Source organism: Choloepus didactylus, chromosome 3 (genome assembly GCF_015220235.1).
Source record: "Choloepus didactylus isolate mChoDid1 chromosome 3, mChoDid1.pri, whole genome shotgun sequence".
Taxonomy (NCBI): Eukaryota; Metazoa; Chordata; class Mammalia; order Pilosa; family Megalonychidae; genus Choloepus; species Choloepus didactylus.
Window position 1 is genome coordinate 108,034,765 of NC_051309.1, and position 24,991 is coordinate 108,059,755.

Sequence of the window (24,991 nt, forward strand, 5' to 3'; positions counted from 1 at the left end):
TATAAACAATAAAAATCAATTCCTTTTACTTGATGAAAATGGGTGGCATTTCCCCTTGATTTCCTAAGAATTTCCCTGCATTTAGAAGATCTGGATCTTCTCCACGTAAACCTGAGTGTATGCAGTCTCATGGTATGGTATTTACCCTAGAACTTTGAACATTTTATAAAAATGGGACTAGAGGCAGCAGAAATGCAAGTAGAAGTCAATGACTGGAAGCAATTTAGCCTATCCTATGTTTGTTGGAGGCACAAATAATGAAAGAACACTTCACTGGGTTTTAATAACTAAGAAAGCAAAGGCACAAAAAGGGTATAAAGTCACAAGAAATACCTTTGCTCAAAGGGAAAAGACAATATATATGGAATGATCTAAAAGGAAAATTTGCTGGCCTCCATAACTCAGCTGATATTCACCATTTCATCTTTTTCTCACTTGGCATTTAAACAACTGTTTATGAAGATATTTCAGGGAGCACAGGGCATTTTAGGACAGTGAAACAATCTGTATGATACTGTATGGTGGATACAAGAAATTTTTAAAAGCCCATAGAACTGTGCAACACAAAGAGTGAAGCTGAAGTAACCCAAGAACTATGGTTAATAATAATAATAACTATAATAATAATAAGATATCAATATTGGGTAATGAATTTTTACAAATGTATCTCACCACTGCAAGTTTTTTTTTTAATAGGAGAAATTGCCCATAGGGATGGGGTATATCACTATGTGAAAAGAACTTTCCGTGCGATTTTCAGTAAAACTATGATTGCTCTACAAAATAAATTATATGTAATTAGTCAAAAAACAGTATTCACAACAATTTCTGTTTCTTATGGAATGTTCCCATGTATATTTATTGATATATGTTTACTGATATATTATTTACATCTTGTAAGGAAAGATTCATGCTGTTTTGGTCTAGTGTTCTAGATGAGGAGGGCATGAGACAGTCAGAAGTTGTGTATGGCTGAAGGCATCTAACAGGTCTCAAAATTTGAGGATGGTACGGATACTGAAAGAGAAAATGAAGCATATTAATAATTTCATCACTAGATATTTGATACTCTGCTTTGTAGAGTCCAAGGAGGATTTGATGTGCCTCAGTGGAAACCTGGTCATGTTTCTAGTCAATCCATTCCCATTCCTATAAGCACAAACAAGTAAAAAGGAAGTTTGTTTTTACTGGTTCTCACTCAGGTTCTCTTCAAACATAGGCTCACTCACTGTATAGTAATGTGACTTCCCTTTAGAATTCATCCTATCTTAGCATCTTCATAAAAACATTTTGAAATTCCTAGTGCTGTTCATATTAATGACTGGAAAATAATAATGGGTAATAACAAGCAATAAATTCTTGCTATCTGCCATGCACTTTTTAGATGCTTTTCATGCATTATCTCTTTTAAACCTCAACCTAAACAAAATGCCATGAGACAATGACTAAGATTTGTTGACTACTGTGTTCCATATTATATATACATATATATATATAGGTTTATGTATTCGTACATTTATGAATATTCATATGTATGTATGTATGTTTGATTTCTTGCAAGTCAGTGCAGTGTAACAGAAAATAAAACAGCTTTGCTAACAAAGATGTTTAAATTAGAATTCTGGCTCCTCTGCTTACTAAGTACATGTCTTGTCTCAGTTTCTTGATCTCTACTCTTCAATAGTGAAATCATCAGTGTTTTTTTATGAAAAACACTTAGATTTCTAGAAACAGCAATCCCAGTGGAGTTGACTTACTCATATGATGAAAGTTTTGGGACATGCTGATTAAAATCTAAATTCCTGTCCATCAGTGGGCAGCCTGTGTTAGGGGCCAGGCAGAGGCTGTAGGGGCCCCATGGTCTGATGATGACTGTGTGGCTCTGACCCTCTTTCCTTTCAGGGGTGAGTGTCCTCCTGTCAAGAGGCTGAACTGCTCTGATGATTCAGATTTGTGACAAAGCACAAAATTGGCATTAGCAGAATAGGAAATGCAAAGCAATTGTTCTTGGCTTTTCACAATAAGATGAAAATATTCCACATGCAATTGGACTGGTAAGGGATAACAAAGCACTCCAATATATTTCTCATTCTTCTACCTTCCCATACATATATCAAATATCTGAGTAAAAAAGTTTTTTCTTTGTATGTCTAAGCCCTACCATTAAGAGAGAGAAAATAATCCACCTCTTTCCAGAACGAAGCAGATCAAATCCTTCATTGAGTTTTCCAAAAGGCAAAACAGTGGTTATTAACGGATCCAGTGGAAACTTGTTGGCCATAAAATCAGTCACAAGTTCAGGGATGGAATCTTTACCCTTAAAGCCTAGAAAAAAGAAGACATCAGTGGTAGATTCAGACAAAGGTAAGTAGTAGAATTGGACAGGAGACTTTTCTACGAGAATTAAAATCAAAATGCATAAAATGAGCTGCATTGCACAGACTGCCATTACTGTGGTTAATAAGAGGTAGTGTGTTTTAATATCCTTTTGCACCAATTTGACCTTTTGGTGTTTTTGTTCATCCCCCAATAAACTAGAGCTATTCATTATCAGCACTTTTATAGAGAAATTGTGGTACAGATGACTCTGCCCAAAGTCATGTAGCCAATTTACAATGGTCTGAATTGAGGCAATGGGTGCAGATGTGCTATGGATTGCCTGGGACCTACTGGGTATTCAGTGCTTCATCCAGTCACCAGTATCAAAAGAGATTTTGCTGTAGGTCCTAGCTAGTTTACTGGGACATCAGGAAGTGTGTCTGGGTAACTTCAGTCTGCATTAGTTCCACATCTAGTATAATTTGAGACTAAAGATACATCAGGACTTTAAATTTCTCTTTGGCCACATTGCTTTGCAACACCTGGCCTTGTCAATTGTAAAATGGAACAAATCCAGAGGTTAATAAAAATTTGGTCTTTAAGTTTAATTACATACCACCAAAAACTGCCCCTTTCCAGGTGCGTCCGTTCAACAGCAACCTAGGGTCCACCGAGAGGTTTTGGGAACCTGGAGGCACCCCTATTATGACACTTACACCAAATGCCTCATGACAGCTTAACAGCGCCTCAAGCTGGAATGACATTAATATTTAGCATTGTAAAAATAGGTTCTGTTAGTTCCCACACATGATACCCAGTAAGAGATCACGTAACATCAGCTTAGATTGTAGAATGTATAGGGTAGAAATTTTGTGTTTTGCTTCTTTGTTCTCCTTTGTGTGTCCATAAGTGTTGTGGCATTAAGGAAAGTGCAGAAAATATTTTAGGATGACAGAATGGATGGATGTATTTGTGTGTACATAGTTTTTCCGATAAAATATTAAAGAGAAAACATCATTAAAAAGATGGAAATGTTTCATCATCACATGAATCTTAAGCAATTTATGTTAGTGAATCCTTTCTCTTTTACTTATATAGCAAGTATCTGAACATCAGACATAGAACAGGTATTTTTGTGAAATGGTCAAAAAGATGAAAGTATGTTTGATGGTAAAAACATAAAAAATATAATGGTGATTACATCATCAAAATTTGTATCTTGTCCAGTTATGGCTCTTCCTTTTAACAGATTGCTACTTTATTTTCCATGTCTAAATTGTACATGTCATTATGCTACTTTTATCTCCCAAAAAAAAGGATATTGGTTTTACTTTAACTACACCTCTTGTCCTGGAATCTCAAAAGAATCCAGAAGTCTTTGTCCTCCAGTCAGAGTTTGAACACATTCTGTAATAAGAAAATGGTGTAGGATTCTGCAGGAATATATAATTATAAATCCTTTGTGTTTACAGTATGATTTGGAGAACCTGATATCCATAGAACTTGTGGTTATCAGACATTTGATACCATCAGGTAGAGTAACATTGCATTCCATGTGAGAAAATGGGAGAAAAAAAATACAAAAAGAACCTAAGGCAAAAACTGCTGTCTTGCAAAAAGTTAGAAATCTCTTGGAATGTCAAATAATCTGTGGGATTTTCTTCCAGAACAAGGCTGCAAATGTCATTACTCTCAGGTGCTGATCCACAGGACTTACGAAGCTTGGACTTCAATGGATGTGTATCCCAACAACAGGGATTAATTGTTCTGGGGTTTATTGATCTGGGGACTTTTTCAGTACTGTTTCATAGAATTCTGGTTAGGTGGAATATAGCTGGAGATTTGTTAGTCATACCAATTGATGATGTTTGTATTTATTTGAAAGTAATATCACGGACATTCCAAAGATAATGTAAGCACTTCAAGATTGAAAATAGTGTTTTATTATACCACCAGTTAAAATTCATTGAGTACTTATCACTAGCTCAGTGATCCAGTGTCACTATGCTAAATATTGTACATGCATGTAATAGTGTGCAATGCTACTTTATGCTTGAAATGTTATGCGATATGCATGCTTTTATATGCATGTAATGCTTTAAATTACATTGCCTTGAATTTGTGTGGTAGTAAAATCTGCCAGTTCTTTATAGGTTTTATTCCATCACATGGATATTGGGTACCTATTAAGTATGAGGCACCATGCTGTACAATGTGAGGAAATTTAGTGAAACATTAAAGCACGAACCTTCTTTAGGGCATCTTTTTGATGATAAAATGATTTTTGGCCTAATATTGATCATTATGTCTTCTGATCAAAGCATGATATGAAAAGAAGTCTCAATTCATTAAACGTATAAAAATTATTAAAAAATTTTTGTTAAGAATGTGGGAAAAATAAAATTTTCTTAGTTTGAGAAAAGAAATTGCATCATTTATATTTTCTTCAGTTTGAATTTTTTACTAAAATTTAATGAAATAAATGTATAATTGCTTAATATTAAGCAAACTCTGGGAACTGTATCTTCAGAAATGTTTGCTAAACTGATGGAATGAAAGTTTCTTTATAATAATGAATAAAATAATCATAAATAAGAAGCAAGAGATAGAATGTTGCAACATGTTAAAAACAGTACTTACACATAATCTTTATATTCTGCTGTTTAAAACATACCTTCGATTAAAGAAGCATGAATCAAGGCATTTTGTGATACATACCATGGTATCGATCCGACCAATGACTTCAAAGGAAAAGTCCACACCACCCCCACTCATTTCCGTCAGCACCTCATGGACGGGTTTCTGGAAGTCCTGGGGGCTGATGCAGTCAGTGGCACCCAGTGCTTTGGCCTTTGCAAACTTGTCCTTGTTGATATCCACCCCAATGATCCTGGCTGCTCCAGCTGCCTTACAGCCCAGGACAGTAGACAAGCCGACTCCTCCAAGACCAAACACAGCACAGGTGGAGCCCGGGGTGACCTGCATTTTCAGAAAGGACAGGAATGGATTAAGTAATGATTGTAAGCAATAGTCTATGCTTAGAGTGCTAACTGTTGATCGTTAACGAAGAATTATTTGGACTCATCTCTCCAAACTGCTGAAGTAGCATAGGCTCGTTCTTCTCTGATAAGCAGGTGAATTTCTATAGGACATGCTTTCAATACTTTCTGGGGCCATATTCTACCCATACTCACTCCATGTTCTATAGTGAACAGCAGTGCTGTTATGGTAGCAGGGGGGAATGCTATCACTTAATTTAGAGGACTGATCCATGATCCCTGGGGAAAAAAAAAGTTCTAACAGTATGAGTGTATCTGGAGTTATCGCCTATGGTCATTCCTACTTTGGCAACTTTGACTGCAGACCCGTAACCAGTAGTAAATCCACAGCCAATGAGGCAGACTTTCTCCAGCGGTGCAGCTGCATCGATCTTGACTATTGAGATCTCATCCACCACTGTGTACTCAGAGAAGGTGCTGGTGTGGAAGAAGTGGTAGACGGGCTTCCCTCTGCAGGTGAACCTGGTGGTGCCGTCCTGCATGGTCCCCCGAGGGTTGGTCACACTGGTCGGTGTAACACAGAGATAGAACAGAAAGACATGAGACAGGAGCTTCCCTGATGTGCAAACTCATTGGCTCTACATGCAAAGTATTAGAAACCTACCGCATTCTCACGCAGTTGTTGGCTTCTGGGTGTTTACAAACGACACATGTTCCACACTGGGGAAGACACAGTGGGATGACTTTATCACCTGGAAGAGGATAAAGTAAATTCTTTTTAAATTTCTACCCAAGAATCAGTAGAGCAAGAACTTAAAGCTTAAGTGTATGTATTAGAGGCATAGGTAGTGGAAAGGTCTCCCAAGAAATAGAATGCAATCACCACTCTGTCATTGGTGACCGCACCTCCACATTGTTTATCAGTTTCATTTTCTATGGGCTTGAAGATTCCCAAAGAAGTAATGCAAATATGGAAAACAATATGAATTTGTATTATTTCTAATCTATTAATGATTACCTTTTATCATGTTTATATTTTTACTGAACCTATAGGCTCTTTGTCTAATTTAATCCTTACTATTTTCACTTTAAGCATTAATATAAATTTTAGTTGCAAGCAAGCCATCATAATAGATATCTAATATTTTATGATAGTTTGGATTACAATAATATTGAGAGTTTGATCATCATGATTTACAAAATTTCTTGCTTATCTTTATGTTTATATTTATTTAGCTCTTTTCAAGAAAAACTAAAAAGAATGAGACAAAGAAGAGAAATTCGAAAAATTTCTCTGAATACCTCAATCATTCTGAAGACAGCCACTTTGTTGTAGAATATGAAATTCTCACTTAAGTGAATTTAGGCAGTTAACTTGTGAGTTATCTGTTTTTCCCCTATGAGCAATGGTGCAAAGTAAGAGTGTCATTGTGTCGTTTTATCAGTAATATTTTTATAAAAAGAAATACTAAAAGTTCAATTCATAACTAAATACATTTTATTCTGTTCACGGGTCTGTTAAACATTTGGTAAAGGGAAAGATTGCATGCACTGTCTAAGGAGAGTTTTTAGAATTAAACACAATTTCAATTTTTAATTATTTTCTTTATTAGAGATGTTATGGGTTTACAGAATAATCATGCATAAAATACAGGAATCCCACACCACTTGCATTTGTATGAAACATATGCTCCAATTGATCATAGCACATTTTGATAATTGTACTATTGACTAAAGAACTCTGTTTAACTTAGAGTTCCCTGTTTGTGTAGTGTAGTTCCACAGATATAAAAAAAAAAATTATTGTTACTAAATATACAATGTTTTGCTACCATCACCATGATTCACCAAAGCATTCCATCATTCCAAACAGTAAGCCCTGTCCATTTTAAGTCTTAAATTTCCATTCTCTATTCCTACTCTGTCCACTGGAAACCTATGTTATAGATTCTGCCTATAAATTTGCTTCCTCTAAGTATTTCGAAACAGTTTGATAAAACAATATTTTTCCTTTTGTGTCTGGCTTATTTCGGTAATCAGAATGTCTTCAGGGTTCATCCATATTGTTGCATGTATCATGAATTCGTTCCTCTTTACAGCTGAATAGTATTTCATTTTATGTGTATACCACATTTTATTTATTCATTCATCAGTTGATGGACACTTGGGTTGCTTCCATCTTTTGGCGATTGTGAATAATGCCGCTATGAACATCAGTGTGCAAATATCTGTTTGAGCCCCTGCTTTCTATTCTTTTGGGTATATACCTAGTAGTGGGATTGCTGGGTCATACGGCATTTCTATACTTCACTTTCTGAGGAACTGCCAAACTGTTCTCCACAGCAGCTGCAGCATTTTACGTTGCCACCAGCAAGAATGAGTGATCTTATTTCTCTGCAACCTCTCCAACACATATTGCCTTTTCTAAAAAAAAAAAAAAAAAAAAAAAAATCAGCCATTATAATTGTGTGAAAGGGTATCTCATTGTGGTTTTGATTTGTAATTTCCTGATGGTTAAAGATGTTGAGCATTTTTCCATAAGCTTTCTGGCCATTTGTATGTCTTCTTTGGAGAGATGTCTATTCAAGTCTTTTGCCCATATTTTAATTGGGTTGTTTTTTTTTGTTTTTAAGTTGAAGGATTTATTTCTATTTTCTGGTTATTAAACCTTTATCAGATATACGGTTTCCAAATATGTTCTCCCATTTTTTAGGTTGTCATTTTGATTCATGATAAAGTACTTTCAGGCACAAAAGTTCTAAATTTTGATGAGGTCCCATTTATCTGCTTTTCCTTTTGTTCTTTTTCTTTGAGTGTAAAATGTAAGAAAACATTGCCTAACACAAGGGCCTGAAGATGCTTCCCTACATTTTCTTCTGAGTTTGATAGTTCTAGCTCTGTTTAGATTTTGATCCACTTTGAGTTGGTTTTTGTATAAAGTGTGAAATAGGGGGGTGTTCTGGTTTGCTAGAGCTGCTGTTATGCAAAATACCAGAAATGGATTGGTTTTTATAAAGGGGGCTTACTTGGCTACAAATTTAGAGTTCTATGGCCAAAACATGTGCAAACTGAGGCATGAACAAGAGGATACCTTCACTGAAAACTGGTCAGCGGTGTCCGGAATACTCTGCTGGGAAGGTACGTGGCTGGCATCTGCTGGTCCTTTGCTCCAGGTTGCATTTCAAAATGGCGTTCTTCAGAATGTCTCTGGGTTTCTCTTAGCTCCTCTCTGTCAGCTCCTTGCTTTTTTCTCCCAGGGCATTTCTCTCTAAACATCTGCAGGCTTTACTTTCTTAGCTTCTCCAGGACAATCTCTGGGCTTCATCTCTGAGCTTAGTGTCTCCCAATGTCCTTCTGTCCACATCTTGAAGCATTTCTAAGCATCAGCCAGCATCTGGGTTTGTGTTGGCTCAGCTTCTCTCTTAAATATTCCAGTGAACTAATCAAGACCCAAACTGAATGGGCAGGGTCCACACCTGTATGGAAATAATTTAATCAGAGCTATCACCCAGAGTTGACTGAGTCACATCTCCATGGAAATACTCAATCAAACAGTTCCACTCAACAAGGTTGGGTCAAAAGATTATGGCTCCTCTAGGGATCATAATATATCCAAACCAGCACAAGGATCCCCCATCATTTCCTTTTTTTTCCCTTTTGTTTTTTATTGCAAATGGGGATCCAGTTTTTCCAGCACCTTTCATTGAAGAGACTATTCTTTCCCAATTAAGTGGTCTTTGCTTGCTTGTCAAAAATCAATAGACTATAATATGATGGTTGATTTCTGCACTCTCAGTTCAGTTCCATTGGTCTATAAGTCTGCCCATGTGAAAATACCATTCTGTTTTGTTTACTGTGACTTTGTAATAAGTTTTAAAATCTTGAGATGTGTGTCCTCCAACTTCATTCTTCTTTTTTGAGATGGTTTCAGCTATTCAGTGCCTCTTATCCTTCCATATAAATTTGTTGGTTGGCTTTTCCATCTCTGTTAAGAAGACTATTACACATTTGATTGGGATTGCATTGAATCTATAAATTGCTTTGGGGATGATTGATATCTTAATAAGAGTTAGTCTTCCAATCCATGAACATGAAATATCTTCCATTTATTGATGTCTTCTTTGATTTCTTTTAACACTGTTTTGTAGTATTCTGTGTTCAAGTCTTTTATATCCTTGTTTAGATTTATTCTGATATATTTGATTTTTTAGTTGCTATTGCAAACGGATTTTTTTTCTGGATTTCTTCTTCCAATTGGTCATTGATTATAGTAACACTACTGATTTTGGGATGTTGATCTTTTATCCCACCACTTTTCTGAATTCATGTGTTATCTCTATGTGCTATGGATTTCTCAGGATTTTTGGTATATAAGAACATATCATCTGCAAATAGGAAAAGGTTTACTTCTTCCTTTCCAATTTGGATACTTTTCATTTCTTTGTCTTGACTAATTGTTCTGGCAAGACCTTTCAGAACAATTTTGAATAACAGTGGTGACAGTGTGCATCCTTGTCTTATACCTGATCTTACAGGGAAAGCTTTTAGGCTTCTGCCATTAAGTAGGATGGTAGCTGTGGGCTTTTCATATATGTGCTTCTGATTTTCATGAAGTTTCCATCTATTCCTAGTGTTCCAGTTGTTTTTATCATAAAGTGGTGCTAGATTTTGTCAAATGTCTTTTCTGCATCTACTGAGCTGATAATGTAGTTTTTGGTTCCATCATTATGTTAATGTGTTGTATTATATTAATTGATTTTCTTATGTTGAACCAACTTTGCATACCGGGGATAAATTCCATGTGATCATGTTGTATAATTCTTTTAGTATGCTGTTGGTCATGGTTTGCTGGTATTTTATTGAGGAATTTGTATTTATATTCATAAAAGATATTCATCTGCAGTGTTTTCTCTTGTAGTATGTTTACTGGTCTTTGGTGTGAGGGTGATATTGGCCTTTTAGAATGAATTAGGGAGTGTTCCTGTCTCTTCAAAATTTTGGAAAATTTTGAGCAAAATTGGAGTTAAGTCTTTTTGGTAGATTTCCCCTAGGCTTTTTTATTTAATTTGGAGGTTTCAGATTACAGATTCAATCTCTTTATTAATAACTTGTTTGTTGATATCTTCTAATTTTTCTTGTATCTATGTAGGTAGTTTGTTTCTCAGAGTTTGTCCATGTTATTTAGGTTATCTAATTTAATGACATGTATTTATTCATAATACCCAATTTTTTTAGAACAAAGAATAAGGCATTTTATTATAGGAGGTAGACAGACAAAAGAAAATCATGGAAACAAAAATATGGCAGGAACAACACACTGTGGGAAATAACAAGCAAGAAGCATATAACTGTCTTAGAGATTCAATGAAGGTCAAATTTTACACATTTTTGTTTTGGCATTGCTGTTATCAATTCTCTATTACCTATTTCAATGGATGGGAACAGTAGCAGAAACTATGCAAAAACCCTCCATCACACTTCAGAAATCTTTCCTGCTCCTGTACTTAGCTAATGACCTATGTGGGTCAAGGGGGAGCATTCCAGGACATGGAATAAAGGCCTCCACCCTGAAGAATGACCAGACCAGAAGCCAATATAGACCTTGTACAACTGTCACCCCTCCTCTCCTCCTGTGTCTATAGTTGGGATAATATCCTCTTAAAGACCTTTTCCTTTCTATGGTGTTGGTAGTATGTCCCCCTTTTCTTATCTGATTTTCATTATTTATATCCTCTCTCTTTTTTTCTTTGTCAGTTTAGCTAAAGGTTTTGTCCAATGATTTGATCATTTCAAAAACCAACTTTTGGTTTTATTGATTCTCTCTGTTGTTTGCTTTTTGTATTTAATTTATCTCCATTCTAATCTTCATTATTTCCCTCTTTTTGCTAGCTTCGGTTTAATTTGCTCTTCTTATTGTACTTCCATTCTGAAGGGGAGGTTTCTGATTTGAAGTCTTTCCTTTTTTAAAATGTAAAACTTAGAGCTATACATTTTTATCATTGCCCTATATTTGCTACATGACATAAATTTTGGTATATTTTATTTTCATTTTCATTCACCTAAAGATATTTCCTAATTTGTTTGTAATTTACTCTTTAACCCATTGGTTGTTTAAGAGAATGTTTTCAATTTTCTTATATTTTTGAATTTTCCATTTCTCCCTTTGTTATTGATTTCTAGCTTTTATCTATTGTGTTCAGAGAATATACATTTTATGACTTTAATATTTTTGTTTTATGTCCTAATACATGATCTGTCCTGGAGAATGATCCATGTGAACTCAAGAAGAATGTGTATATTCAATGTACCATGTTCAAGAAGGGAGGCCATATAGGAGGAGGAATCAGTGAACAGACTTCACTGCTGGACATAAAAGATTTCAGGTGATTCAGTCATAGCCTCACAACTACATGCTGAGGTCTCAGCAAATCACAATTACCATACACTAAGAGTCTTGGGGCATAGACATCTTTTTGTTCCTCGACTCACACACTTTTTCCCTTGTCCCACGTGTGGTTCTGTTTTGGGCCCTGAAGAAAGGCAGTGCTCAGGAACACTGAAATGGCATTAATAGAGTGTGAACTCTAGACTGGCAGTTACTCTGTGTCCTTTGGTCTCCCAGCATCCCCAGGATCTACCCTGGCTCCTGACGTCTAGGAGGAACCCATGAGTCACTGCTGAAGGAGAGAATCATGAGGTCTGTCCTGGGGCCATGGCTGGACACAGGGAGGAAGTCAGGCAGGGAGAAGGGCAACAGGGACATCCCTGTCTAGTCCTGACCTGTCATTGGCTGCTGCTGGGACCTGTGCAGCTCGCTCACCTCTCACCGCCTCAGTTTCCCCCTCCAGGCTGTATGACTTTGGGAGGAATGTGGAGACACATTCCCTGAGTGAGAATCCTGTACCTGGTTTGACTGCAGTCACCCCCTCGCCAATGCTCTCCACAATGCCAGCTCCTTCGTGTCCTACAATTGCAGGAAGTATTATGGCAAAATCCCCAGTAACCACATGTTCATCTGAGTGACAGATTCCTGTGGCCACCATCTAGGAGGGAAAGGTAGAATAATTACATTCCAAAAAGTTATGGTCCCCAGATAGACTTAATGCATCCAATTCCTGGAAGTCAGGCTTCTAAAAGGGTTCTTAAGAATTTTGTAATTTCCCAGTCCTCACAAATAAAATAATTTGATTACCCCTGAGATTATACAGTCTAAAAGCATCCTGTACTTTCCTATACAGCATTACACAATCTGGAATAATCGGCAAAGTAATTGTTTCTGTAACATATAACTCATATATTATACAATAATGCATGCTCTCTATAGAAGTAAAAATTGTGTATTTGCAACAGTAGTCTTAAATATTCTAACATCAACTGCTAATTGCTTTTGAAGTCTTGGTATGTTTCATTTTGCATTGTATTTCTTTATGAACACATGAATTCTTTTTATGTTTCTTGGGATTTTACTGTACACTTTTACTGGATTAATCTGATCACTTAAAAATTTTAACGATGAATGCCATTTATATCTTTTATTCACAAGCAATGTAATTAAATTGCACTTTTTTCTGTAATTTATGTTAAAAGCTTCTCTTAGTAGATTTTTGGTTGTTTCCACTCTTTAATATTTGATTTGTAAAACCAAAATTAAATAAAGGTACAAAAAATTTTCACCTTAATGCGAACTTCATAGGCCTTGGGGGGTGCGACCTCCACCTCCTCAATGGAAAAGGGTTTCTTCAGCTCCCAAAGCACAGCTGCTTTGCATCTTATTACCTGGAAAATCAAACAGGAGATAATACATGTTCTCCTAATCTTTTTTTTTTTTAGTGATACCTTTTTTTTTTAAAGAATTCAATTTTCTTGAGATATATTCACATACCATACAGTCATACAAAGCTTACAATCAATTGTTCACAGTACCACCACACAGTTGTGTGTTCATCACCAAAATTAATTTTTGAACATTTTCATTACCACACACACAAAAGTAATAAGAATAAAAATTAAAGTCAAAAAGAATAATTAAAGTAAAAAAGATCACTGGGTGCTTTTTTTTTTTCTTTTTGCCCCCGTTTTTCTACTCATCCATCCATACACTGGACAAAGGGGAGTGTGAGACACATGACTTTCCCAGTCACATTCTCACCCCTCATAAGCTACATTTTTATACAATCGTCTTCAAGATTGAAGGGTTCTGGGTTGTAGTTTGATAGTTTCAGGTATTTACTGCTAGCTATTCCAAGTCATCAGAACTTAAAATGGCTTATTTATATTGTGCGTAAGAGTGCCCACCAGAGTGACCTCTTGGCTCCTTTTGGAATCTCTCAGTCACTGAAACTTATTTCATTTCATTTCACATCCCCCTTTTGGTCAAGAAGATAGTCTCCATCCTATGATGCCAGGTCCAGATTCCTCCCCAGGCATCATATTCCACGTTCCCAGGGGTATTTACACATCTAGGTGTCATATCCCATGTAGGGGGGAGGGCAGTGCTTTCACCTGCCAAGTTGGCTTAGTTAGAGAGAGAGGGCCACATCTGAGCAACAAAAAGGCATTCAGGAGGAGACACTTGGGCACAATTATAAGCAGGCATAGCCTCTGCTTTCCAGTAACAGTCTTCTCAAGGGCAAGCCCTGTGATTGAGGGCTCAGCCCATCAAACCACCAGTCCCCAGTATCTGTGAGCACATCAGCAACTATCAAGGTGGGAAAGCCCAACACCCCATGCATTCTCCCCCAGCAATGTTCACATTAGTGGTAGCATATATTTCTCTTTTTGTGCCTGGCTTATTTCACTCAGCATTATGTCTTCAAGGTTCATCCAAGTTGTTATATGTTTCACAAAATCATTCCTTCTTATTGCTGCATAGTATTCCACTGTGTGTATATAACACATTCTATTTATCCACTCATCTGTTGAAGGACATTTGGGTTGTTTCCATCTCTTGGTAATTGTGAATAATGCTGCTATGAACATTGGTGTGCAGATATCTGTTTGCGTCACTGCTTTCAGATCTTCTGGGTATATACTGAGGAGTGAAATTGCTGGATTGAACGGTAACTCTATATCTAGTTTTCTAAGGAACTTCAAGACTATCTTCCAGAGTGGCTGAACCATTATACAGTCCCATCAACAAAATAAGAGTTCCAATTTCTCCACATCCTCTCCAGCATTTGCAGTTTCCTGTTTGTTTCATGGCAGCCATTCTAATTGGTTTGAGATGGTATCTCATTGTGGTCTTAATTTGCATCTCACTAATAGCTAGTGAAGCTGAACATTTTTTCATGTGTTTTTTGGCCATTTCTATTTCCCCTTCAGAGAACTGTCTCTTCATATTTTTTACCCATTTTATAATTGGGCTGTCATTGAGTTGTAGAATTTCTTTATGTATGCAATATATCAGTCTTTTGTCAGATACATGGTTTCCAAAAATTTTTTCCCATTGAGTTGGCTTCCTCTTCACCTTTTTGTCAATTTCCTTTGAGGTACAGAAACTTCTAAGCTTGAGGAGTTCCCATTTATCTATTTTTTCTTTTGTTGCTTGTGTTTTGGGTGTAAGGTCTAGGAAGTGACATCCTAATACAAGGTCTTGAAGATGTCTCCCTACAGTATCTTCTAGGAGTTTTATGGTACTGTCTTTTATATTGAGGTCTTTGATCCACTCTGAGTTAATTTTTGTGTAGGGTGTGAGGTAGGGGTCCTCTTTCATTCTTTTGGATATGGATATCCAACTCTTCAGGCCTCATTTGTTGAAAAGACTGTTATGTCCCAGTTCAGTGGCTTTGGGGGCCTTATCAAAGATCAGTTGGCCATAGATGTGGGGGTCTATCTCTGGATTCTCAATTCAATTACATTGATCAATATATCTATCTTTGTGCCAGTACCATGTTGTTTTGACTATTATGGCTTTATAGTAAGCTTCAAAGTCAGGGAATGTAAGTCTTCCCACTTCATTTTTCTGTTTTAGAGTGTTTTTGGCAATTAGAGGAGACTTCCCTTTCCAAATAAATTTGATAACTAGCTTTTCCAAGTCTGCAAAGTAAGTTGTTGGAATTTTGATTGGGATTGCATTGAATCTGTAGATGAGTTTGGGTAGAATTGACATCTTAATGACATTTAGCCTTCCTATCCATGAACATGGAATATTTTTCCATTTTTAAGGCCCCTTTCTATTTCTTTTAGTGGAGTTATGTAATTTTCTTTGTATAGGTCTTTTACATCTTTGGTTGAGTTTATTCCTATGTACTTGATTTTTTTAGTTGCTACTGAAAATGGTTTCTTTTTCTTGAGTGTCTCTTCACTTCTTTCATTTATAGCATATAGAAACATTGCTGACTTATGTGCATTTATCTTGTATCCTGCTACTTTGCTAAATGTATTAGCTCCAGTAGCTGTATCGTCAATATCTCAGGATTTTCCAGATATAAGATCATACCGTCTGCAAATAATGACAGTTTTACTTCTTCCTTTCCAATTTGGGGGCCTTTTATTTCTTTGTCTTGATAGATTGCCCTTGCTAGCACTTCTAGCACAATGTGATTAACAGTGGTGACAGTGGACATCCTTGTCTCATTCCTGATCTTAGAGGGAAGGCTTTCAGTCTCTCACCATTGAGTACTATGCTGGCTGTGGGTTTTTCATATATGCTCTTTATCATATTGAGGAAGTTTCCTTCAATTCCTACCTTTTGAAGTGTTTTTGTCAAAAAATGATGCTGGATTTTGTTGAATGCTTTTTCAGCATCTATTGAGATGATCATTTGATTTTTCTCTTTTGATTTGTTAATGTGTTGTAATACATTGATTAATTTTCTTATATTGAACCATCCTTGCATGCCTGGAATGAACCCCACTTGGTCATGGTGTATGATTTTTCTAATGTGTCTTTGGATTTGATTTGCAAGTATTTTGTTGAGAATTTTTGCATCTGTATTCATTAGGGAGATTGGCCTGTAGTTTTCCTTTTTTTGTGGCATCTTTGCCTCGTTTTGGTATTCTATTGATGTTAGCTGCATAAAGTGTGTTAGGTAGTGTTCCATTTTCTTCAATGTTTTGAAAGAGTTTAAGTAACATTGGTATCAGTTCTTTTTGGAAAGTTTGGTAGAATTCCCCAGTGAAGCCATCTGGCCCTGGACATTTATTTGTGGGAAGCTTTTTGATAACAGATTGCAACTCTTTGCTTGTGATTGGTTGTTTGAGGTCTTCTATTTCTTCTCTGGTCAGTCTACCTTGTTCATATGTTTCCAGAAAATTATCCATTTCCTCTACATTATCCAGGTTGTTGGCATACAGTTGTTCATAGTATCCTCTTATAATTTTTTTTAATTTCTTCAGGATACTCAGTAATGTCACCTTTCTCATTCATTATTTTGTTTATATGGGTCTTCTCTCTTTTTGATTTTGTCAGCCTAGCTAGGGGCTTGTCAATCTTGTTGATCTTCTCAAAGAATCAACTTTTGGTGTTATTTATTCTCTCTATTGTTGTTGTTGTTGTTGTTGTTGTTCTCTGTTACTTATTTCTGCTTTAATTCTTGTTACTTCTTTTCTTCTATTTTGTTTAGGATTAGTTTGCTGTTCATTTTCTAGCTTCTTCAGTTGCTCCATTAGTTCTGTGATTTTAGCTCTTTCTTCCTTTTTGATGTATGCATTTAGTGCTACAAACTTCCTCCTCAGTACCATTTTTGCTGCATCCCATAGGTTTTGATCTGTTGTGTTCTCATTTTCATTCATTTCTATATATATAGCAATTTCTCTCGCTATTTCTCCTTTAACCAACTGATTGTTTAGGAGTGTGTTGTTTAACCTCCAGTTATTTGTGAATTTTCTAAGTCTCTGATGGTTATTAACTTCTAATTGTATTCCATTGTGGTCAGAGAATGTGCTTTGAATAATTTCAATTTTTTTAAATTTATTGAGGCTTGTTTTATGTTTCAGCATATGGTCTTTTCTGGAGAAAGATCCATGAACACTAGAGAAGAATGTGTATCCTGGTGATTTGGGATGTAATGTTCTATATATGTCTGTTAAACAAATTCATTTATCAGATTGTTTAGCTTTTCAATTTCCTTATTTGTCTTCTGTCTGGTTGATCTATCTATAGGAGAGAGTGATGTGTTGAAGTCTCCCACAGTTATTGAGGAAACATCAATTGCTTCCTTTTGTTTTGCCAATGTTTGTCTCATGTATTTGGTGGCACCCTGATTGGGTGCATAAACATTTATGATTGTTAGTTCTTGTTGGATTCCCCTTTTATTAGTATGTAGTGGCCTTCTTTGTCTCTCATAACATCCTTGCATTTAAAGTCTATTTTATCTGAGATTAATATTGCTACACCTGCTTTCTTTTGGCTGTAGCTTGCATGAAATATTTTTTCCATCCTTTCACTTTCCATTTATTTGTGTTCCTGTGTTTAAGATGAGCCTCTTGTATGCAACATATTGATGGTTCACATTTTTTTTATCCATTCTGCAAATCTGTATCTTTTAATTGGGGAGTTTAATCCATTTACATTCAACATTATTACTGTGAATGAACATTATTACATTCAACATTATTACTTGAATCAACCATCCTATCCTTTGACTTAAGTTTATCAGATATATATTTTCTCTCTCTCATTGTCCTTTAATGAACCAATATTGAATCTCTTTAGTACTGAACCTTTTTCCATATCTCTCTCTCCTTTCTTTGTTTCTCTGTTGGCAGGGTTTCCTTTAGTATCTGAAGTAGGGCAGGTCTTTTATTAGCGAAATCTCTCAGCATTTGTTTGTCTGTGAAAAATTTAAGTTCTCCCTCAAATTTGAAGGAGAGCTTTGCTGGATAAAGAATTCTTGGTTGGAAATTTTTCTCTCTCAGAATTTTAAATATGTCATGCCACTGCCTTCTTGCCTCCATGGTAGCCACTGAATAGTCATTGCTTAGTCTTATGTTGTTTCCTTTGTATGTGGTGAATTGCTCTTCTCTTGATGCTTTCAGAACTTGCTCCTTCTCTTCAGTGTGTGACAGTCTGATCAGAATATGTCTTGGAGTGTGTTTATTTGGATTTATTCTACTTGGAGATAGCTGGGCAATTATGCTTTGTGTATTTATGTTGTGTAGAAGGTTTGGGAAGTTTTCCTCAACAATTTCCTTGAATACTCTTTCTAGACCTTTACACTTTTCTTCCTCTTTTGGGACATCAATGAGCCTTATATTTGGATGTTTTATTTTATCTATCATATCCCTGAGGTCCATTTCAATTTTTTCAATTTTTTTCCCCATTCTTTCTTTTGTTCCTCCATTTTCCATTTTTTCATCCTCCAGGTCACTGGTTCATTGTTCAGCTTACTCTAGTCTTGTACTATGAGTATCCAGAATCTTTTTAATTTCGTTGACAGTTTCTTTCATTTCCGTAAGATCATCTATTTTTTATTTACTCTTGCAATTTCTTCTTTTTGCTCTTCTAGGGTCTTCTTCATGTCCTTTGTATCCTGTGCCATGCTCTTCTTGTTTGTCTTCAGTTCTTTGATTAATTGCTCCAAGTATGACATCTCCTGTGATCTTTTGATTTGGGTATTTGGGTTTGGGTTACCCATATCATCTGGATTTTTCATATGCTTAAAATTTTCTGTTGTTTTTGGCCTCTTGGCATTTGCTTACCTTGATAGGGTTCTTTTAGGTTTTGTAGGCTAATTCAAAGTCTAATCTCTAATTTGTCAGATCTACAGCTTGGTGGCATATATTTTCCTTAACTAACCAACAGGTGGCATCCACGAGCTACCTATTCCCCTCAAGCCAGTTCTCTGCAATTTTGTCTTTTTGGTGTGTGGGTGTCTGATTCTTGTGGGGGTCCAATTGGTGCACCAGTTTGGGGTGTGTTGGTGATGCTGTCCACCCTGAATGTGGGGAGTGTGTCTGAGTGGTTAGGGAGGGAGGGCGGATTTAATAATCAAACCTCCCAGGTATTCCTGGAGATTTAAAGTTGTTGCAAGAGTCTAAACCTTCAGTTCAGTCTCATCACAGATTGTCTCTGCCACCGACCCACAAATCCTTGGTATTGGTGTATAGTCCCTGGGATTTCAGAGTGGGTCCCTCTTCTAAGTCATCCCCTCCCAGGGCCTCTGCTGAGGGAAGGCTGTGCTACATCACAAGTGTGTGCCATCCCTCAAGGGAAGTGCTGGGCCACTGCGCTGTGTAGGGGCGCTCCCAACCTGCTGAAAGGATGGCTGTATGGGACATGTTAATTTCCCCCTTTTTGCACAGCTCCACCTTCCCAGCTCCAGGGCAATTAGCTGCGGGTGCATGAAAGGCTATTGTCCACACCCAATATTGTGGCATGTGCACGTGATGCTGGAAACGCTTCCCATCACACTGGGTTTTTCGGCTTGGCTCTAGGCTGTGGCACTGGTGCCAGGAAGGAGCATTCCCAGCCCACCAGGAAGATGGCTGTAAGGCGCATGGTTATTTTCCTCTTTTGGCTAACCTCTGCCTGCCTGACTCCATGACAATTAGCAGTGGGTGTGTGAAAGGATATAATCCATCCAGATATTGAGGCATACCCACAGCCTGTTCCTGCTGTGCTTCACTGTACAGTTCTCACTGCCATAACTGCAGACTCTTTTGGGTTTTTTAAAAAAGAACTAGCCCAATTCCAAATGCCAACCCATGGTTTCCTCACTCCACAGTGTGGCTGTCGCATATTCAGCAGGCTTACTCACTCATTTCAGAACTCAGACTCCTGGTTTCACCAAATGCACAGTCCCTGCAGGTTTAGCAGCCCTTGTCCAGCTGGTGCATCACTGGAACTGGGGTTCTAGGTCACTTTCTGGCTTTTATCTAGTATTTTTCACGGAGGTGTTTTTTTTTTGCCCTGTCTCTCCTAACTGCCTTCTCTGTTCTCCTAATCTTTAAGTCAGGGTATTTTCTTTCCGTCTCTGTGTTGAAACAATTAGCCCTTTATCTAGTACAGACAACTGCTACATTGAAAGGAACAAGCTCTCATTTGGAAAATAACCTTCATGTAGAGCAATAACAGGAAAATTGAAACAGAATTAGATATAATGAGACATTGAGGTAAATTTGAGTATTATTTTCCATGTCATTTATACATATCTTTTTTTCTCCAATAATATTTATTCTTGATACATTCTAATGCTTTCCTGCAATTGGTCATTAACCAACAACTGTTGGCTTGTACATGAAGACCTGCGTCACTGTTATTTCATCAACATTAACAGAAAGATTTGCCATTCATGTAAAACCTATTTCACTCTTGCTCAGTTTTTTTTCTTAAGCTAAAACAATCGGAATTTCTGATACCATATACTATTTGTTTCCTGCCTGGGAAAACTAGTCTTCATCTCACTGTTTCCCTGGTTATTTCCTTTTTTTTTTTTTTTAACCCTTCCCAGCATTTCTGTGTGCTTTTGTTTTCATTACTAATTTGGAGCATTGTTTTTGCATATGTATTTTATTATCTAATTAATGTGTAGCAACTCCTTCCAGAACGCATTTAATGCTAGAAAGTGAAAAATACAAACACACACTTGCATAAGTATACATATATAATTTCAATTCAGGAAAACTGTGTTTGTTTGAATTTCTAGCTCCAGTAGCTTAACCACAGACATTCTTCAAAATAAACTTTATACACATATTTTCACATATTTTCAATATGTGTGAAGATCCTTAAACCCTGTTTTCAAGGAGGTAAAGTTTGTCCAGTAGAGTGCTTTTTTAATTAGTGAAATTATATACCTGCAATTATGATAAAATCAATTCAATTGAATTTTAATCCTTGGAAATTCATTTCCATTACTTATTTTTCAAATCCTTCCAATTTTCAAGCTGGTCTCTATGGCCAATCCCCAATAAATATGAGAGCTTTTGGAAAATGTACACTGATGGCAGTAGGTCCAGAGTGTTGGTGCCTATGATTGACAGGCACACTGTGTCCTGTCCTGGGGGCTTTTCATGCTAGATCTTTAACCCTTACAGGGATGCTTACAGGGCAGAACTATGGAATTCTGGTCTTACTTTGGAGATGCAAATATTGAGGCTTAAACTGATTCTATATTTTTCCCAAAGTCACAAATCTGGCTGTTTCAAGAATTCAGATGCATCCGTCATTATCTTTTCATTACCACATAACACATTTAAATTATGGTTTCTGAATACGAAGATAATTTCTTGATTAAAAACATTTCTAATTTGGGTTTACAGATTGGTCACGATAGGCTTGGAGAAATGATCACTCTAACTAGTGTGCATTTATTTAAAGGAAGGAGAGAATTAGTAACGATACAGATGGTATATATCCTGGTAAAGATAAATGGGAATAGCTATTTCTGTACAGTGTAAGATTCATTGTATATTATAGCATAGTGTATGTTATATTTCTTATTTCTTATTTCTAATTTAGAAATTCAAATTATTCATTAAAAGCTGTATCCACATATTTATTATACCAATAACTTAAATTTTCATAGTTATTTATTATATAAATCAAAAATATTTCCAAAGAAACTTGTTTTTTTGCTTACTTTTCCTGCTGTGCTCATGTTTCTGTCTTCTCTGCAGGCCAGGAGACTGGTGAATTCTTGTGGACTTCCTTCCTGTTTGAGGACACAAATCATATATAGTGTCAAATATTGTGTTTGCATGAATAACGCCTACTTCAACCCGTGTAATTTGGGGATTTTAAGTGACACCCACCAGTTTATTATCAGACCAAGGTGAATCACATGGACTCTGCACCAGTACTCAGAAGTGAACTCTGTTTGCAACATGTCAAATTCAGATACACTATCTTGATTTCATTTGGTTCAATATTTCCTCACACTTAAATTTTAATCACATGCTCTATTCTACTTCATGTTTTTACCCCCCCCCAGTCCCACAAATGCAATTCAGATTTCTGGCTTCTCTTTGTCTGCATTAATCTCCCACTTCCGCTCCATTTGTCGCAGTTAGATAAGGGGAGTGAAGAAGCAGGACAGTTAAGGCAGGGCCAAGAGCTGCCAAGCTGAGGAAGGTCCCTGATCCAGAGCAGAGAGGTCAGACACCCAAAGGTCACAGCAAGGTGCTCTCTGTCCCTGGCGTTTCTGCCCCACTCAATACCAGTCAGCCCTGACTGCGCTCTACCCTGTGCCAGGCAGTAATCCAGGTATGGGGGGAAGGCAAAGACAAATATGAGAAGGCTCTACCCAGACCGAGAGGCAGTCTGGAGCAGGGGCCCTGCTCCTGGTCTTTGGGTCCATGCAGACCCGGTTCCCTAGTAGCTAAGTGAAAGAGGACATTTTGTTTACCTATGTGTGTCTTAGTTTCCTTATTTCTAAGACACGGCTGAATAACAGTACTCACCTCACGGAACTGGTGAATAAATAAGAAAATCCATACACAAGTTTTTATGGAGCCAAAGAGATAGGAAAACCCTCAATTAAAGTAGGCTACAATTATTATTCATGAGACAAAAGTCACAACCTCTGGGTAAATAAGACAAACAGACAACCAAGTCATTTTCATTTCAGCCTGCCTGAAGTTACTGTAATTTAGGTATACAATAGTGCTTTGGAAACATAGGGTGGCTGGGGATAGCATTATACCCGAATGAAAGAACCCAAGTTTAAAAAGGAGGCTTTGTAGAGAATCAGGCATTTGAACTAGAATTTAAATTATCTGTGAAAATAGGGAAAAATCCTCACTTTTGAATTTCTGTTGTCTTTGATTCACTGTTACTTATATTTTAGGGATTCCAAAGAATAGGAGTTTGATTTTTCTTTTATCCACACTTGGAAATCCTTTAACCCATAATGCATGTAGTTTTGATTGGATGTAATCTGTCTCATGGATATTATAACATAAAGGACATATCTCTCTAGAATTGCCCAGAGAATAATCATAACTGGTTCGCTGCAGTGTTGATATTTTATGATGTGTCATTAATCATACCAGGTCTGGAAAGCATTTCCCCAGCAGAGATGCAAGCGAGGTCCTGTGATTTCAAGGTGCTACTAGATTGGAAAGATTTGAGAAAAGTAGAAAGTCCAAAATCATGTCTCTGGCATTCAAGGCCCATCATCATCTTACTGTGAACTTCTCCTCTTCCTTGCTCATCCCTAGTGTCTATGCTCTTTCAAAATTTGCATCTCCATTGTCCCCCAATCTAAACCCCTTCCTCAATCAAGCCCTCTCTCACCAAGTTCATTCTCCACTCTCCTACCTCTTGTCTCCATCAACTCCCACTCAAACTGAGACCCAGGCCAAGGCCCCCATGGTGGAGATATGGTTGCTCCATCTGACAGTCACTCTTCCCTCCCCGCATCCCTTTAGCGCTAGCATCCCTCCTCTGGCATTGGGACCCATCCCTTCTGTTGCTCCCTGTGTTAGGGTGGAGATCAGTCTCTCAAGCTTTACTGGAAATTTCTAGTCAGAGGCCTTTTTATTTATTTGATAATATCAATTCTACTTAGTACAATGCATGTATGCAACAGGTGTTTAATAAGTGTTGAATTGTTCTCACATACCTTCAGGCAGGAATACCTAGGAATCTCATAATGAATAGGATCCAGGACCTTCTTATTAGTGCTTGAAGATTAGCAGTGGGTCAGCTGAGGTCAGGTAGACAAGACAGAGAACTCTCCTGTGATGGACAAAGTGGTCAATGCCAGAAGAAGGTTCTAAATTGGAGTTCAGAGGAGGAACACACCAGCCTTTCTGTTCATTTGAGCTTTCTTAGCATCTTACTCAATGCCTGGCACACTGTGTGTGCTCAGTTGCTGGTTGTATAAATTGAAGTAGTGACTTCTACTTTTTCAGGAAACCTTGAAAGAAAGTAGGATATTTAATAAGAATTGTCTCAAATCATGAGTTGGTAATGGGAGATACAGATGGATTCAATAGCATGGACAAAGAAAATTGAACAAACCGTTTGCTTTTAATCTTCTCATTTACATATTTTTTTACTCCTCTCCTATATCTGGAAAATTATGGTTTGAGGTAACTATAACCATTATCACCTTATTTTCCAGGCATTATGAAATTGGAACCCTGATATCATTCATGAGATTCTGTCACTCCTGGAGCATATGGTTTCATGAAGTTCCTCAGCCACAGTGGGACAATCTCCCTGGAGTTCAGGGCCCTTCTTTGATGTCATCTTGTAGTTGTTCTGTTCTCACTCCTGGGTGTCCCTTCTAGAGGCTTAGATGGGCAGGTGGGGGGAGAGGCAGGCCTAGAATAGGCTATTAGCTTTCCAATATCAGGAGGGAAGAAAGGCCTGGAACATGAGGTAGACTGTCCAAAGTTAATCCTCTTCAATTCTCAAGGGTCACAGGGTATTACTCCCCTATTCTTTTCCCTCTTTGTGTCTGTAACCCAGTCCCAGTTTTGTATAACTTTTGAATTCAAGCATCTATCACCTCCTAAATGCAGGTTCTCAGGAGAGAATATATGATTGGTTCAGTCTGGCCCAGGAATTCTCATGTGTAGGCAGAAAAATGATCCCCAAATGTGTCTGCATCCTGATCCCTGAAAACTGCATTTATGACCTCACATGGCAAAAGGGATTTTGTATTTGTGATTACATTAAGGATTTCAAAATATGGGGAGTATCCTGAATTATCATAATGAACCCAGTCTAATTATTTGGGTCTTAAACTTGGAGAACCATTCCAGGCTGTGTTTAAAGAGGCA

General features: G+C 37.1%; 1 protein-coding gene across 3 annotated transcripts; it reads right to left on the reverse strand.

Moving 5' to 3' along the window:
* Positions 1–825: 825 nt before the first annotated feature.
* Positions 826–22,031, reverse strand: LOC119529687 (alcohol dehydrogenase S chain-like). 3 transcript variants are annotated; one of them, XM_037830313.1, is made up of 10 exons: positions 22,013–22,031; positions 21,841–21,912; positions 12,993–13,094; positions 12,223–12,361; positions 5,983–6,070; positions 5,663–5,882; positions 5,038–5,298; positions 2,936–3,071; positions 2,162–2,325; positions 826–1,017 (listed from the first exon to the last, which is right to left on the reverse strand). In XM_037830313.1, exons 2-10 carry the CDS (start codon positions 21,856–21,858, stop codon positions 859–861), a joined length of 1,287 nt encoding a protein of 428 aa, XP_037686241.1. In that variant the 5' UTR covers positions 21,859–21,912; positions 22,013–22,031; the 3' UTR covers positions 826–858. The 3 variants fall into 3 exon arrangements, with proteins under 3 accessions (XP_037686241.1, XP_037686238.1, XP_037686242.1); XM_037830310.1 differs by lacking the exon at positions 22,013–22,031 and having other exon boundaries at positions 21,841–21,984; XM_037830314.1 differs by lacking the exon at positions 22,013–22,031 and having other exon boundaries at positions 827–1,017; positions 2,187–2,325; positions 21,841–21,983.
* Positions 22,032–24,991: the final 2,960 nt, after the last annotated feature.